Source organism: Planococcus citri, chromosome 2 (genome assembly GCF_950023065.1).
Source record: "Planococcus citri chromosome 2, ihPlaCitr1.1, whole genome shotgun sequence".
NCBI lineage: Eukaryota > Metazoa > Arthropoda > Insecta > Hemiptera > Pseudococcidae > Planococcus > Planococcus citri.
Window position 1 is genome coordinate 17,954,178 of NC_088678.1, and position 18,088 is coordinate 17,972,265.

At 36.2% G+C, this 18,088-nt stretch overlaps 1 protein-coding gene across 1 annotated transcript in view; it reads right to left on the reverse strand.

Annotated features, from left to right (window-relative positions):
* The window catches only part of Msr-110, a 49,056-nt gene extending 37,746 nt beyond the window's left edge, over window positions 1–11,310 (reverse strand). The window contains exon 1 of the mRNA XM_065348818.1: window positions 10,585–11,310. Within this exon, the coding sequence (XP_065204890.1) occupies window positions 10,585–10,716 (132 nt within the window). The 5' untranslated portion in view covers window positions 10,717–11,310. The remainder of the gene's footprint in view (window positions 1–10,584) is intronic.
* Between the last annotated feature and the right edge of the window lie 6,778 nt (window positions 11,311–18,088).

Consider the following 18,088-nt stretch of genomic DNA (forward strand, 5'->3'; position numbering starts at 1 on the left):
TACTTTTCCTCTTTTTTTTGCCAATTTTTTTTTTACTCTTTGAAGAAATTTTTACTGTTGCATCTTTAACAACGCGGCATTAATAATTGGCAACGGCGTTAATCCGATAATCCGATAACCTGGTAACACGTAGTCGTCGTATACTCGTATAGGTAGGTAAGAGATGGTATTACGTGTACGCGTGTTTCGCTTTCTTGAAACTGGTTAGAGGTACCAGCACTCTCAGCAGAAAAAAAAAGCAGAAGGAGAAAAAAACGATGCAAATAAGTAAATGGAATACACAAATGATATCGAATAAATGAAAGAAGATACTTTCAAGCACAGCTACAACATACAATAACACTAACAGTGGCACAGAAGACGTCATCAAACCAACAACGACGACGAACAAGCGTGAACTATCAAGGTGACATTTGCGATATTCATTTTTTTTCTGTCATTTTTTTTTGCATACTGAATTATGTAGGTACTCGAGTGTATTATAGGATACGACTAAGTAAGAGCTATTAACGATTAGCTAGTAGAAGTTTTACCAGTCGCCATTAGCATCGGACACCTATTAGACATTTAGCTATTTTTATTCTGCAAATGAAACCAGTTTCGTACGGATCTACTCGCTCGTATAGCTCGTTATCGTCGTTACGTTTGCGTTCCATGTTCGACTCGTAAGTAGGTATTACGCAATCTCGCGATATTCGCGATTCGCGACTCCATTTATGAGCACTTGTCACTTCTCACTCGGTATCTACAACATACCTACTCGCAGTGGGATATGAGCAATATTTAGGAAGAAAAAAGTCCATTTAAATGTACTAATTTTGTATGTACTCGTAATATGTCTTACGTAAAGTATTTTTTAGTGCTGAATGAGAATATGATATCGGTTTCTGAATACGATTATTAGCGAGTGGGTGGAGGAGGAGGAGGGGGGATGTAAAATCATCAAATGCGTTCAGAAACCAATTGTGTTATCTTCGTGTCCATTTTTCGATGCGCTAAATCCGAATCCGATTAGTTTTTGGTTATGCTCATCAGGTGGAGGAAAGAGGAGAGAGGAGAGAAGGTAAAATCATAACATGGATTTAGAAACCTACATAGGTAAAGGTATATATGAGTGTACTGTACCTATCCTCATTTAAACATTTTTACAGGCACTGAATTTGAATCTGGCATTAGTTTTTGGCTATGATTATCTGGGGTGGAGAAACCCCCTCCCTATCCTCCTCAAGTGCCCCTAATATTAAATAATATGGACTTGGGATCTTTCAAAATGTATGCATGGATGTCGCAATTGGATCATTCCACGTCAATTGGACCAAAAAGTGGTAGGTGGGTTCGGAAATTTTTTTAAAATTTTTCCTGTGGAAAACCCTTCCGAAGGGATGACCAATGGCGCAAATCGCAGCCCTCTAGCCCATTTTTAACGGCAGCCAGGGGGTGTCAAAGTTTTTAGTGAACCTAAAATATCATCCATTTCAGCAGTGGATTGCTCGATAACCGCGATACTTACCGAAATGGAACTTTTCCCAATAGTTAGGGGTTTTGAAAAGCTTTTTGGTGGTATCATAAAAATCAGTGTTGCCACATTTTTTCGTACAAAAAATTAGCTCAAAAAGTTTCGAAACGTAGTTTTCATATCGTTCCGACTCTCAAAAATTCTGAAAAAAATATATTATGGACAACAGTTCATGCTGAACAACATATTAAAAAATTGGGATGGTAACTTGTAACAAAGTCGATTTAAAAAATTTTAAACTTTGCGAAAACAATGCGATTTTTTGATTTAAAACATGAAAAAAAGTTTTGATAGGTGAAGTCGACCCATTTGACCCCTATTTTTACGTATCTGTTGAAAAAGTTGGAAAAACCCCTTCACTCGGTGAAATTAACTCATCACAAAAAAATCAAAATTAAAAAAAATTTTAAAAAAACAAATTTCATTTTTTTTTGCTGTGAGTGAGATGTTTATCAACTTTTTCATGAAATACGTCAGAAAGTGGTCAAAATAAGACAACTGAATAAATTTAAACTCTTTTTGATGTTTGAAATTGAAAATTGAATTTTTTCGAATTTTGATTTTTTTGTGATGAGTTTATTTTATTGAGTGAAAGGAGTTTTTTCAACTTTTTCATCAGATATGTAAAAATAGGGGTCAAATGGGTCAACTTTACCAATAAAAACTTTTTTTCATGTTTCACTTTTAAATCAAAAAATCGCATTTTTTCGCAAAGTTTAAATTTTTTTAAATCGACTTTGTTACAAGTTACCATCCCAATTTTTTAATATGTTGTTCAGCATGAACAGTTGTCCATAATATATTTTTTTCAGAATTTTTGAGAGTCGGAACGATATGAAAACTACGTTTTGAAACTTTTTGAGCTAATTTTTTGTACGAAAAAAAGTGGCAACACTGATTTTTATGATATCACCAAAAAGCTTTTCAAACCCCCTAACTATTGGGAAAAGTTCCATTTCGGTAGGTATCGCGGTTATCGAGCAATCCACTGCTGAAATGGATGATACTTTAGGTTCACTGAAAACTTTGACACCCCCTGGCTGCCGTTAAAAATGGGCTAGAGGGCTGCGATTTGCGCCATTGGTCATCCCTTCGGAAGGTCTTTCCACAGGAAAAATTTCAAAAAAATCGCCGAACCCACCTACCACTTTTTGGTCCAATTGACGTGGAATGACCCAATTGACTCTTTGGAAAAAACCAGAATTATCTCCAACTACCCCCCTACCCCCCTTCCCCCTCCCCTCCCCTCCCCTTCCATCACACGCTCCAGAAGACGATGCCTTTGTTGAATGGGCTGAGAGGGTAAGATCAAAAATTGATGTCGATATTCGTACTCATCATTACCTGCTCTTCCTTCTCCTCCCCTCCCAAAAAAAACATCAAACGATATGTCACGTGATAGTTGAACATTTTTTCTATTTTTGAACCAATGAGAGGGAGTTGCAATAGTTCGATACAATTATTTTAGTCCCTCTAGAGCTTGATTACAATTGGTGAAAGACATGCGTTGGGGGGGGGGTTCCAGACTTAACTCATTGATTGCGACTGAAAAAGTGTAAAATTCTGCGACTTTTGACGCTGAAAACATCTTACCCCAACCAGAATCATCGGTCTTATTCCTATAGAAATTAATTTGAAATTATAAAATTCAAATACTCAAATAATCATAGAAAAATTGAATATGCGAGTACGTACAAAAATTTTTTTGAAAAGAAGAAGAAATTTTGCGTCTTTTAAGTCTAAAACCAGTTTCTCGAATGAATTTTTAGTTAGAAAGAAAATTTACCAAATGTACCTACCTAACAATTTTTTTTACAATATTTCAACATTTTCGTGTGATGAAACCAGAAATTGCGAATCAGCTGAAGCCTAATTGCAAAAACTTTCTTATTTCAGAAGCCTTGGAGCCACATTTTCATGTATGTACATAGAAGAATTTTTTTACTCTGCACCTTCCTATTTTGAGAATCAACTTAATCATTTTTTTGAAAATGTTCAAGTTGCAATTTTTTACTTCAACTTCATGGGCCTTTAATTTCTTCAAAAGTGATTGTAAATTTGAATTAAAATATGTACATAAGTGGAATCTCATCTACTTTCAGGTTTCTTTCCGATGTTTTGGAATTTTGTTGCTCATGCAGGGCTTAGAAACCGGATGAATATCGGTTACGGTTTCGGTTTTGAGAAGTTTCCACTCTTGCTCGTAATTTCGGTTTCGAAAAAAGTCACTCCTGGTTTTGGCTAACCGGTTTTTACCATTGACTTTATCGATTTTCGGTTTTGGTTTTTTCCTTTTTTTCCCCCCTTTTCTAGAGGGATTAGAAGAGTAATTTTTTCAAAATCGGTGGTTTTAAGTGCTTTGGCGAATTTGACTCGTTTCCTCCTAAATTTTGCTGGCAAATTTTGAAATTTTTTAGACACAATGAAGAAGTTTTTTTGCATTTTCAAAAAATGTTTGTTTACCCTAAATCAAAAAATGAACAACTCACATGAAAACTAGACTTTTTTAAAATTTAGTTTCGCAACTCTAGATTTTTGAGAGCTTTTGTCCTCACTTCGTTCGAGCCTGTTGCATTTTGTAGAGGTTTGGGACCTCCTTGGATCCCTTACTCTGCTACAGAGGTTAAGTCCAGGGTACCAGTACTCGCCCGAATACCCTTACAAAGAGGTATCGATTTGCAAGAGTGTGTACGTCACACATCATTAAACTCAAAGAGTGCAATTGTAACTTTTTAATTGATTTCTGATACGATGTAAAAGATTACAGTAAAAAGGCATCAGGATAAATCCTGATTGAGCTCTACTAACTAAGCAACTCAACGCTAGTCAATAGTGAAAAATACTATACTGAAGGTTTGGTACTTCTCTGTTAGGCTCGGAGGTGGCACATTAAAACTGATCCGATAAAGTGCACTACTAGCAGCAACCACAACTTCCCTCTAAGTGAAAGCTGCTGCAGGCGCATCCCCTACCGGTACAATTTCTCTTTCGAAGTTGGAATTTCTAAAAAAGCATAATTAAAATTCCAAAACCCAAAAAAATCAAACTCCTCGCTTGGAAAAACATTGTTTTTTTCATCTAAGTATAGAAGTATGAACTTTCGAAAGCTTTTGCCCTCAGTTCGTTCTGGCCTATTTGCTTTTCTTTTTCAAAGTTGGAATTTCTAAAAAAAAAAAATCATCATTCAAGGTAGGTATAAAATTTTGAAACCAAAAAAATCAAACTACGTATTCACATATGTACTGTAAGACATTTTGTGTTTCACTTATCAAAATACGATTTTTTGAAAGCTTTTGCCCTCGTTGCGCTCCGCTCCTGCTAATTTGTTTGTCTTTTACAACATGAAAAATTCCATATTGGAGACTTTATAAATTAGGCAAGGAAAACGAAAATTTCATATAACTCATGATGGGCTATAAGAAAACTTACCTATAGTCAGCTGGCAGAACTTGTTATTTTACGTGTTTGTTTTATTTTTTTTTTAACTTTTAGCAAAGTTGGTATTTTTTTCTCATATCATTCGGTAAATTTTCGGTCGCACCCCGTCCCCCCCTTCAAAACCTTCAATTTCGTCTTTGCTACGGTTCCATATCGTGTATAAATTTTGAATTTGAAGCTACTAATAACTAACGTTAGTTAATCCGTCATTGCGCCGCCGTACCTCTACCTCTCCACTCCGAGCTGTAACTAACTAGCTATCTACTCTTATTACTTTGTTATACCGATAGGTCTAGTACATATTTCGATTCGAGCCACATTTTCGCTGCCGAATCGCATTTTCGCATTACATCATCATCGCATCGCTTCGTCATTATGCAACAAAATCGTTGTAAAGTTGTCGTCGACTTCGCGTCGCGTCACTCGTCGTTGTAGATACCTATGCTACGTTCTTAGTGTCTATATTTGTACGATTACGAGTAACTACGAATGCATAGATAGGTACCAGTAACTATCTACATAGTAACTCGAACGTGAAAAATGTAAATTTGCCCATGGTGCCCACATTCGGTACCTAGATGAAGTGCCCCCCCCCCTAACCGGTACCTAGATGAATAGTTGTCTCATTGGTATCCTTTGACCCAAGTACCACTCCATTAGAATCTTAGTTGTCAGTTTTGAGTTTAGCTACCATAGTAAGATTTTGAATTTTCAAACTTTCAAAAATCGATCTTCCAACGACGCTCGGGTTTTTCCCACGGTGTTGTCGTGGGAAAATTATGACCCACGCGCTTCCACAATGATCTTCTTTCATTTTCCTATTGGACTAAAATTTATCATTTTACATTAGGGTGATCCTAAAATACATGACAAAAAAAAAAATCGCGATCTTTTTTGCTCCCAGATTTCAAAGTGGTGACCTCTGGTGAGAAAATAACGCCCTATTTTTCATTTATTCCATTTTTGAAAACTTCGGGCTGTGGTGGGCGTCTCAATTGTCTAAAGAAAAAATTCAACTTCAAAGCAAAATTTTCAAAATTCAAAAATTTCAAGTTGTAATACTTTTAAAAAAAGTCTCTTTTGAGTAAAATGAACTCATCGGCATATTAACCCCCTCCCTATAAAACCAAGTCAGTCCCCTAGAGTAGCTGAAATTCGTATTTTACATTAAATTTCAGCTATTTCAGTGGGTCAGCTTGGTTTTCCATGGAGGGGGCTAAAACCGTCATGAGAGTTTATTTTACTCGAAAGAGACTTTTTAGAGAAAACAGAACTTGAAATTTTGTGATTTCAAAATTTTACAGTGAATTTGTATTTTATAAAATTTTTGAAAATTCAAGAGGCCCACCGCAGCCCGAGTTTTTCGAAAATGCAAAAAATGAAAAATAAGGAATTATTTTCTCATCAGAGGTCACCACTTTGAGGGTTGGGAGGGAGGAAAATACTAATTTCGAACATAAGGACCACCCTAAGCTCGCACAGTAAGATTTTCAATTTTGAATTTTTCAAAAATCGCTCTTCCGATGACGCTCTGGTTTTTCCCACGGTGATTGTCGTGGGAAAATTATCACCCACGCACTCGTACTAGAGTCCTCTTTCATTTTCCTCTTCAATGAAATTTTTCATATTACATCTTTCAAGGATTATTTAAATTTTAATCAAAAATTAAGAACTCGAATAATCTTTGAAAAATATGTTATGAAAAATTCTGTTGAAAGTGAAAATAAAACATGTCTCTTGGTCAAGCGTGTGGGTCAAAATTTTCCCACGACACCGCCGTGGGAAAAACCTGAGCATCGGGGTAGCGATTTTTGAAAATTTTCGAATTCAAAATTTCACTGTACAGGAGCTTAGCATGAAACTGGCGGCTAAAATTTTCTGGTACTTGGGCTAAAGGTTACCTCAGAGACCAGTTTCCATCCGAATTCCTGGACGGAGCGATGATATCTATTTTTAAAGACTGGACTTTTTGCATCTTTGATCGAATGATGTATGGAAAAAAAGTTGAATCGGGCTGCAAAACAATCTTTTCGATGGCGATGATTCGTTTTAGAGTGAAAAAATTCGTTCGCGAACGATAGAGTCGATTTATCAACTGATCGATTTTGAGGTACAAGATTTGTTCGCGAATGACTGAATTGATTCGTAGGAGAATAATTCCTAAACTACTTGTAGGTATATGTTTTCTCTCTACCTAAGAAAAAAAAAACGGGAAAATATTTTTTGCACGACGAAAAAGGGCGTCATCACGACAAGCATTTTTTTGTTCATAAAAGATAAATGAACGACGAAAAATGATAAAGTTCCACGCCAGATGACGCCCGACAATAAAGTATTTATGAACGACTGCGATTTAATAACGAGATAAGCAGTATTCACGACAAAATAATTTCATACACGACAGAACATTATCAGTTCAATTACAATTGTATTTTGTAAAAATTTTGACAAATAATCAACAGAGGATTTCTTTCAAAAAAATTTGAGTGAAATTGTAACTCAGTAGAAGAGAACCAAATTGGCCTAAGCGAAGCGAGGGCAAAAGCTTAGGAAAAAAATGAGAATTTTGAGGATAGATCGGTGATTTTGTCGGCAAATGGACGATATTAAATATACATGATTGTAAAAATTTGAATTTTTGAAAACTGAAACTAAAAAATACTGTTGGAATTTTTGTATTTTCTCAACTTTCTTGAATTTCTCACAATTTCTCAAGTTTTTCCTACTTTCGCAAACCCGGTGGGGGGCAAACTGTCGCCCATTAGCCCCCTTTCGCTTCGTCCCTGAGGTCAAAAGAGGAAGAGGGGTCGTCCATCAAAGTCCACAAAACATTTACTTCTATAAACGTTTTTTTGGCATCATTTTAATATTTTTTTAAAGTTTATTTCTGTCGGTGAAATGCCTGTTTTTGATGGAAAAATTTTGTCGTGCATTGCCTTATATAACAGTTGAAAGTAATAAAATGTCGTGAATTTTTTTATTCATCGTTTGATACATTATTTTGTCGTTGGAGTACCTTTTATGTCGGGGTAAGCTTTTTATTGTCGGGAATTTCCAATTTAGTCGTGGTAATGATTTTTCTGGCGTGAAAGTGCCTATGCTTGTCGTGCTGACGCCCTTTTTTGTCGTGGTATTAAATCACACCCAAAAAAAACTAATATTTTGACGAAATCGTATCGCTTGAAAATGAGTTGTTTTTTTGATCATTCACGAACGACTTAATCGAGTCATTGATAAATAATAAGGTATTGGCCATCTGTTTGTTGGTGGCATGATATTTTTCATTTCAAAAATCGTATATAGGTAATTGAATTGTCCTGGCATCTGTTCGATTACGAGAGATATTTGCTTTCAATTGAAATGAATCGTTCGCGAACGACTCGAAGACTGAATCGAATGTATAATGAATTAATACGCCTATCTGTTTGTTCCTGCCATGATGTTTCATTTCAAAATTCAAAAATCGTATAATGTTGCGGTGGAATTTGTTCGATTGCGAGAGATTCGTTCGCGAACGACTGAAAGACTGAATCGAATCATTAACGAATTAATATGCATATCTGTTTGTTTGTGCATTTTATGTATTTCAAAAATCGTATAATGTTGCAGTGGAATTTGTTCGATTGCGAGATATTAGTTTTTGGGCAGAAGGATTCGTTCGCGAACGACGGAATTGAGTTATTATTGATGAATCAGTTTCGTTTGTGACAGAATATTTTATTCAAAAAATCGTACAATGTTGCAGCGAAATCTGTTCGAGTACGAGAGATTCGTTTTAGAATGGAAAGATTCGTTCGCGAACGACTGAATTGAGTCATTAGTGAATCGTTATTGTCTTATATGATTGTTCGCATGACATGATATTTGATTTCAGAGATCGTATACCTATTGCAGAGAAATCTGACCTATCTCAATAAATTCATTTTCGTATGAAACGATTCGTTCGCGAACGACTGATGAGTCATTAGTGAATCGTTATTGTCTTATCTAGCTGATTGTTCGCATGACGTGATATTTGATTTCAAAAACCGTATATTGCAGAGGAATCTGATCTTTCTGAGTAAATTCATTTTTGTAAGAAACGATTCGTTCGCGAACGACTGAATTGAGTCATTAGTGAATCATTATTGTCTATCTGATTGTTCACGTGACGTGACATTTGATTTCAAAAATCGTATATTGCAGAGGAATCTGATCTTTCTCAATGAATTCATTTTCGTAAGAAACGATTCGTTCGCGAACGACTGAATTGAGTCATTAGTGAATCTTTATTGTCTTATCTCATTCTTCGCATGACGTGATTTGATTTCAAGAAGCGTATATTGCAGAGGAATCTGATCGATCTCAATAATTTCATTTTTGTGAGAAAGAATTCGTTCGCGAACGACTGAATCGATTCATTGCTGAATGATTCCTTAACTACTTGTATTTTTCTGGTGACACAAAAAGAAAAAAAAATGATGGAGTAGTATTGTGGTGAAATTTCATCGTGAGTCAAAAGTGTTTTGTTTTCCAGAATGAAAATTCGTTCGTGAACGACTGAATCAATTTGTAGATGAACCGGTATTGACTTACTTACTTGATTGTTCGAGGCACAATGTTTGAAAAAAAAATTACATATCGAATAAAATATATTGTCCCTATTGGAGTGAGATCTCTACATACCTATCCTAGTCAGCTAGGTTCAGCTCACCATATACGAGTAGGTACCTATCGCCGAATGGTAGTCACTTAGCCGTAGTCTCTGATGCATGGACATTGGACACCGACGACGACGCCCAGTGGCATGATGCGCCAAATACACCAAAATGATGCTTTCACTGTGCAATGTTTATATGTAGGTATAGGTACTCGTGATTCGTCGACGGTCACGGTACACAATATAAATTATGGTACTGCAGAATCAGCACCCAGATGGGACTCCTAAGCGTAATTCCAAAATTCACTGCCCCCTACCTCTCTGATATCACACACAGGTCCTCACATCAGCAATCAAACTATTACTGCCTATAGATAGCTAGCTACATGTGAAAGTGAAAAATATTGCATTTTTATGCTTTCATGGGAAACAAGCTAGCTGATCGGACACAGACTACGGTGCGAGTTGCGAGATACTTAATACTGATTGTTGATTGCTGATGCTAGTGATGCTGATAACGCAGACTTTACATATACTCGTACTTATGTACGCGAGTACCTCACCTCACCTGTAGACATGACCTCGCAAGTCGCAATCATATACCATATCGTACCTACTCGTTTATTGAGAAAATGAAAAAGCACGAAAGTACTCATACTTATAGGAGTACGATAGGCTACATTACATTTCGTTATATGTGATGTGTATATTGTGTAGGTACTGAGTGAGTACATTTATGTGGTAGGTAGGTAGGTAGGTAGGTAGGTAGGTACTCTTAAGCGACGTAAGTAGATGTACGAAGACGAAGACGAACCAGTCGTTGTTGGTGATGGCTGAGGCTGATGGTGTTACTACATACAGTTACTTTTCAACCTACATGATTTGCGATTTGAGACTGAGACTGGGATTGGGATTAACGCGGCGTCGACGACGTCGGCGGCGGCGTCATCAGCGGCGGCGTTTGGTAAAGGAAAATTGACTTAAGACTTACTGGCGGCGGCTCGTGGGTGAAAACTTCCGACGGCGTGTAATCTTTTACGTTTACTGGAACACCAACCGACGATATGGAATCTCCGGCGACGGCGCTTTCCACTTCCTGATGTTTATCTAATTTCATACTCATCGTGTACGGTACGCTTCCTAGTGTATGGGTACCTGCTTAGCTGCTTTCTGTTGTCACCGAATAGGTAGGTCTATATATAGGTGTAGGTGGGTAACGATTACCGAACCGCAGCAAATACACCAGCACAACAACAACAACAACAAAACACACCGCGCGATCGAGTCGAATCGAGTGAAATTCACTCACGTATTACGTATTACTACAGGACAGGTAGTACCTATCGAACGAAGTAGCCAAATAGCCAAACGAAACGTAACGTTACGTTACTCGTAACGCGAATCGACGTATAGGCTGTGTCACGTCGCGACACTCTGATCGCGTAAGAAACAAATTCGCATTCGCCTTAGGCTACAGCCCGGCAAAATTTACAATTCGGTCAAAAATCAACCCGAAGAAGCGAAAACAAGATGTGATAAACGATCGGTGGATGCTGAATGCTGAATAAGTGAATAGCTATAGGTATTATAGGTACACTAGTTAACTTGGCTGGAGTGTACTCGTACGCGAGCCGAACGAGTAACGAGTATGTCGCAGTTGGCAGTTTCCATTATTCCAATCCATTCCATTCCTCGTAAAACGGTGCTCCACTCTCTTTAACAGCATCGCCGCAAAGTGGAGGAAACTGGAAACGCGTTCACTTTCAACCGTGGCACACTTTTTTGGCCATCGCCATCACCACCACCACCACCGCCGTCGTCGTTGTCGTCGACGTCGTCGTCGTGTATTTTTCTCTCGTTTTTTTCTTTCTTTCTTTATCTTCTTCACCTCCATGCCACCATCTCCTATCGCTGGTTCTCCAACGTTATGGTAGAGAGGTACTGTTCTTTCTTTCTTTTATTTTTTGCGTTTTCTTCTTCTTCATCGCCAGTTCATCGGCGGTATTATGTACGAGTATCACCTACAACATTGGAGTGGCAATCAGCTGAATTTCAGGAGAAAACTGCATTATTGATGAAAGAAGCGTGGATTATTTTGATGTGGTGAATTTTTGGGGCTGAATGAAGTGTTAAGACCTGGAGTCACTTCAGATCCCTCCTCCTTCAAGGAAGATGAGGCTTACAATTTTGAAAAAATTCCTGTGGATCGAGATTCGATCAGAAATAAAATATTATAGTGTCTGCTGTTGAATGTTGATCAGCACTCTCTATTTTCATCGTTGAAACCATAGTCCCCCACTCTCCCCTCGCGTAGAACGCAGCCCCCTCAGTTGTGTATCTGAAAGACGTTAGGATCTAGGAAATGTAATTTGCTGAAAGTTTACCAAGTAAAGCGTATGAATAATTTTGGCCCCCCCCTCTACTCACAGTGACGCCTCGAAACTTGAAAAACACGCAATCTGAAGTATTTTATTTTATTTTTTTCATTTTCAAAAAACTCGGACAGTGATGGGTCCCTCAATTTTCAAAAAAATTATAAATATAAATTCACTGCGAAGTGGTGGATTTTACCTCGGAGTCACTTGAGACACACAAACGCGATCACCCTTCATTTTTAAAAGACAACCCTTCCACAACCATCTGTGACATGGACAGAAGGGAGGACCTAGTACTTTTCCAAAGTACTCGCCGATGTCTGGCGAATGACCGCCTCGTCATTGGCTTTTCGGACAGAAGCAAAGAGAAATAGAGAACACAGGAAGTACTCCTACTTGTAAAGCACCAAATAAATAGGTAGGTACGTTATTGCGATGTATAATATCACAATAAAATACCTTAAGGATAAACAAAGAAACATAAAGAGCTTTTAAAACAAAAAGAAAAAGAAATGCCTTACTTTTGGCTGAGTTTTTTATTACACTTTATACAGGATAGGAAATTTACCTGAGTCTAGATGTCATTTTAATCGAACCGAATATGATATGGAATATTTGACGTACTGTGTGGGATTTGAATCTGCAACCTATTTATTTTTACCATCCAGGTGGTATAAAATCATACTATTTTCTGGCGCTACAACTGTAAGATTTTGAAATTTCGAAATTTCAAATTCAATTATTATCTCTGAAAAGTCTCTTTTGAGTAAAATAAATTCTCATGACGATTTTAGCCCCCTCCACTGGAAACGAAGCTGATCCCCCTAAAAATAGCTGAAATTTGATGTAGAATACAAATTTTAGCTATTCTAGAGGACCGACTTGGTTTTCTAGGGATGGGGTTAATAACCTCATGAGAGTTCATTTTACTCGAAAGAGACTTTTTAAAAATTTCTCTCATTCTTCTGAATAAAATGATGAATGGGCGACTCTTTAAATTGTATGTACTTACCTTTATGAAGAAAAAATTAAAAATATCAACAAAAAAAATTCTATTAGAGTATCTTGAAAATCAGAACTCATAAAAGTTATCATAGTTGAGTTAGAATTACTGACACATCGGTACCAGATATTTTTATCTCATAACATCACCGTTTTTCTCAATCGGAAAGGGAAATTGGGGGGGATTATCAGCATTTTCAACGCTGTCGTTGGGACTTTTCTTTCTGCGGGTCAAGGTCAAAGGTTATTTTGGTTTTGTGGGGCCGGATATGATTGGTTTTTCCTGTGGGTCGGCTTAATATTCCCGTACCATAGCACAGAAATTTTCACCAAGAACAGTATTTTAAATTTTGCCTTACGTAGTTTGGGGGCTGCGATTATCGCACCCACCACCGAATTCTGAAAAGTTTATTTCTACGACCCTAAATTTAAGAAAATTTCAAACAGCTGGACACATTTCGACTATTGATACTTAATGGGGCCCACAATACAAGTAAGTATACCAAGTTTCGCGGCGATCGGATCACGATTGCTGAAATTTGATGTGTTGTCATTAGAAAACTACAGCATCAATTTTCTCTGCAAATAATGCATCTACGGTCACACGCAACATCTCGTTTTATTTGTATTAAAAAGTACCTAGGTACTACAAGTTAACACTTTACACAAATTGAATTAAATGAGTTTAATCAAAGTTTGAGAGTTGACCTATTTATTGAGGACACTCCTTAAAACATCGCGAAATTGATATTACTCAATTAATTGAGTTGAGTCTTCTTGACAAGGTTCTCACACCTGATCAATGTTTTCTTCTGAATATGTTGATCTAAAATTTTGACAAACAAATCCAAATAAAAATGAAATAGATGAATCAAGAATAGAAATTGTCAAAAAATAATAATAATAATAATTCTAAAACAAAAAAAGTAATATGAAACTATAACTTTGATTACATATTTAAAAATGAGGAAGAAAAAGAATACTTACTTGGTGAAGCATAAGTTGGAGTTGAAATTCGTTAAAATGCCCTTGTTGGATTGGTTAGGTAGGGAAGTAGGTAAGACAGAATTATTAGTTAGTAAAACAGGTTTGGATAAATTACCTTCATACCATCGCCGAATTCCATTTGATATGTTCTTAATAAGTGTTGCTTGACCATTTTTTCTTAGGTAAGGTCCATCCTTTGAAAGCTTGGTGCGATCAGGGCACCCATCCAATGATCTTGATAGTTTCTGACCCGGCTACATCCATGAAAGATTCCCAGTTGTCAATAACATGGACATTAGGATACTGAGATGAGAGATTCATCAAGCATTTGTTGGTATCAAAAGCTTTCTAATTCAACTCAACCCAGTACCTATCATTCCAATCAACGTATTCAGAGAAGCTTCTCCATATTGATACAAATAATTCTTTCTAACAAATCGCAATAAAAAACAACAATTTGCTGTGAAGAATGTAGAGGGATATTATTTATACCTAAAAGTATGACAACATTTTTCATATCTGGAACATTACTAAAAGTTTCTTCTCAAATATCATCGATTCTCATACCAGACACTGAGATCTCACAAGATAGATTAATATCCTAGACAGTTGATACCAAATACTTTGTCTGGGAATCACCAATGAAAACTGTATAAGCCATGATTTAAAAATCTGAATTCCAGTAGATAATTTAAAAAAAATCACTTTACAGTAGGAATTAAAACACTTGAAAATTATTTTTTTTAAAACAAAATACTACGAACACATAATAATTGCTTTCATTAAAAAAATTAACTCAAAAACAGAAATCTACTTAAAAAAATAAATTAATATAAAAAAAAAACAAATACTCTGAACACCATCACTATAAAAATAGAAAATACTTATAGTTAGGAAATGACATAGGTAGGTATAGCTTGAAGTTTGAGACTGTATTAAATGGATTTCAAATAAAAGCATACACATCTTGCCTAAAAAACATGTTCAGATCCACCCACCAATTCTCCATTCAAGATTCCCCATGAATAGGTTCCGATCATCAATCAAAAGCGAGTTGAGTGCCACTTAATTTGCATATTCAAGTAGAAACTTTACATCTTTTTATTTTTTCTGCCGAAACCATTTCGTACCATATAAAAATATAAATTATTCTTCAGGCTAGAAGTTACATTCATGAAGAACACAATGACTTTCTGTTAGAATCGTTGATGATCTCCAACTATTTGAAGGAACCATTCATACAGTAGGCTCATGTTCGATGTCTTTCCAAGAAACGAAATGTTTTTTACCCTTTGTGTACAAAAAATATATGGTGACATGTTATTTGGACATACTCAAGGGAGGCTGGTGGAATTCATAGCTGACCCTTTGGGTGAAAATTTGGTGTGAACAACGCCTGTATGATCGAAACACATTACCTACAAGACTTTAAGCGCGATGATTGTGGTTTTGGTTTTTTTTTTGTTTGTGGCGAATCTTAATGCTTTCCATTCCGTTTAGCTTTTCGATTTTAGAGACTCAAAATTTTCCTGAAGCATACATAATGTAGGATTGCTTATTATAATGTTTTGTCTAACTTGCAACTTCAAGGTGTTGCAAATTATTTTTAATTTTGTAAAAATTGTGACCAAAAAAATGAATGAGGGAATGAATCCTTTATCAGAAAATAAAACAAATTCTGTTATAACTATTGTGTTTTCTTACTCTAAAATTTTAAAAGGTTTTGAAGTTCAACAATTCCCAATTTGCTAAAATTTCATTAAATTTACAATTTTTGAGGTTCAAAAACGTTTCAAATTTTAAAGTAGGAAAAAAATGATCATAAGTATCATTTGTTCATTTTTTAACGTATGTACTCGTAGTATTCCTTCCCACATTTATTTTTTTCATCACGATATTTTGAAATTGAAAATTGTTTGCTGCGTATCCTTAATGATACCATAATATGCCATACCGTCTCCAAAAAGCGCAAAACCATTTAGTATAAAATACCAGTTTTCAGCAATGTTTGCTATTTGAAAACATTGTAGCGGAATGTATATATTGCCTCTGGAAGATGAACACATTTGGCATCTTGGAAGGAAGTCAAAAATTCTGCGGCAACCTTGCTCTAGCAATCTTATATGGGAACTGAAGTAGTACCATCTTGTAGCTTTCGTTGAGGCATACACAGCAAGTCACTCTACCTATTCATGGGAGGAAACTACAGGCATCTAAAGTGTGCCAAATGAGGAACTAAGCAAAAAATGAAAAATTTGACTGAGGGAACTTGTAGAGCATTTTTTTTAAGCTAAAAATCACAATTTTTGGGATTAGCCATATCTTCATTTTTGAAGGATCTATGCAACTTTGAAGTTTTAAAACAGTTCAATTTGTGTAAAATTTGATGAAACTTTTTGCTTTGAAATTTTTCAGAAATTTACCTGTTTCAATACTTCAAAGTTGTATAGATCCTTCAAAAATGAAGGTAGGCCAATCCCAAGAATTGCAATTTTCATTTAAAGAAATGCTCTACAAGTTTCCTAGGTCAAATTTTTCATTTTGGCAAATTTGTCATTTTTTGCTTAATAGCTCATTTTGGCACACTTTAGATGCCAGTAGTTTCCTGCCATGAATACATAGGGGGGGCTTGTAGGCAGTGTTCTGTGTTCGGCTCGACAAGAGCTACAAGATGGTACTAGTCCAGTATAAATCTGCCATGTCACTTCTGGCAGGATAACGCAATTAGTGAAGTTCTAGCTAGATGAAGAATGATCTCAGGAAAGAGTTGAAAAAAAGTACGGTTGCGTAAAATCTACTTAATTTGTATCATGCTAATTCGATTTACTGTACCAAGTATGCTGCATACTGCTATACTGGAATGACAAAATTTCAGGTCATTATGGAGATGATGATAAGATAATATTTTGTTGATCCTCAAGATCTACAATTTTGTCCACAAGGTCCCAGTTACATGGGCGAAGTGTGGTGTAGCATTGTCTCGAAGGAGAACAATATGTATTTCTTCAGTCAAATTCGCCGCGTGTGCGATCTTTTATGGCGTTTTGGAGGTTTTTAAGGGTTCTGCAGTATGATTTGGAATTCACAGTTGACCCTTAGGGTGAAAATTTGGCGTGAACAACGCCTTTATGATCAAAACACATTGTCAACAAGACTTGAAGCGTGATGATTGTGGTTTTGGCTTTTTTTGTTCGTGGCAAATCTTAATGCTTTCCATTTTGTTTAGCTTCTGGTTGTTTTGGGGATGTAATGATGGACCCTAGTTTCATCTCGGTTATGATTTTTTCCAAAAATGGTCGACCTTCTTGCTCATACCACTGAAGAAAGGTCAAAGCAGCTTCAAAACGCTGTCCATTATGGTCATCAACTCATCATTCAATGAACAAGACAACCAGCATGTGCAATACCTTTTTCCAACTACCTATTTTTTCTCTCCGTTCCCTCCTTCTCACGCTTGATATAAAATACAGTATTCAATTCTGCCCGTCGTCCATGCCTCTCTATGTGCAGAAGTGAGTTTCAGACTTCTATGGAGCTCCCTCGTAAAGAGGTTGATGTGTTCAGCTTGGTTTTTAATTGCTGTTCACAGAGAACATTTTTTGTCATTGAAATCATGCAAAAACAAGGAAGTAATGTGAAACTGTAACTTCAAGATTACATATCATTGCAAGAAATAATAAAGAAAAAGAATACTTACTTTGAGACCGCAGTATTCTGACGAGAGACTCACTGGCTGTTGCTATATCATCTGTTATATTTGAGATGGGACTTGAACTCATTTTCGATTTTGTACTGTTCAAACAAGCTTGAATTTTTGCTTTCATGGGCATGGAAGACTGTATTATTTACATACACAATAATTTTGTTTTTGAGAATGGAGGAGTAGAAGAAACGCGCCACAAGTTTTAATAGCCTTGATTTAAACATACACAGATATGGTTCAGTTTCTTGGTTGCTCTTGAAGTTTGCATTTTACATACAAGGTTGATAAATTCTTTCACAGATTGAGGGTTTGTTCTGGTGTTTAGAAAAATTGTGATTTTTTTTTCAGAGCAATGTTAGTCATCATGGTATTACATAGGTACATCAATGATAAAACCTACAATATCACATACATTTCTCTTCATTCTA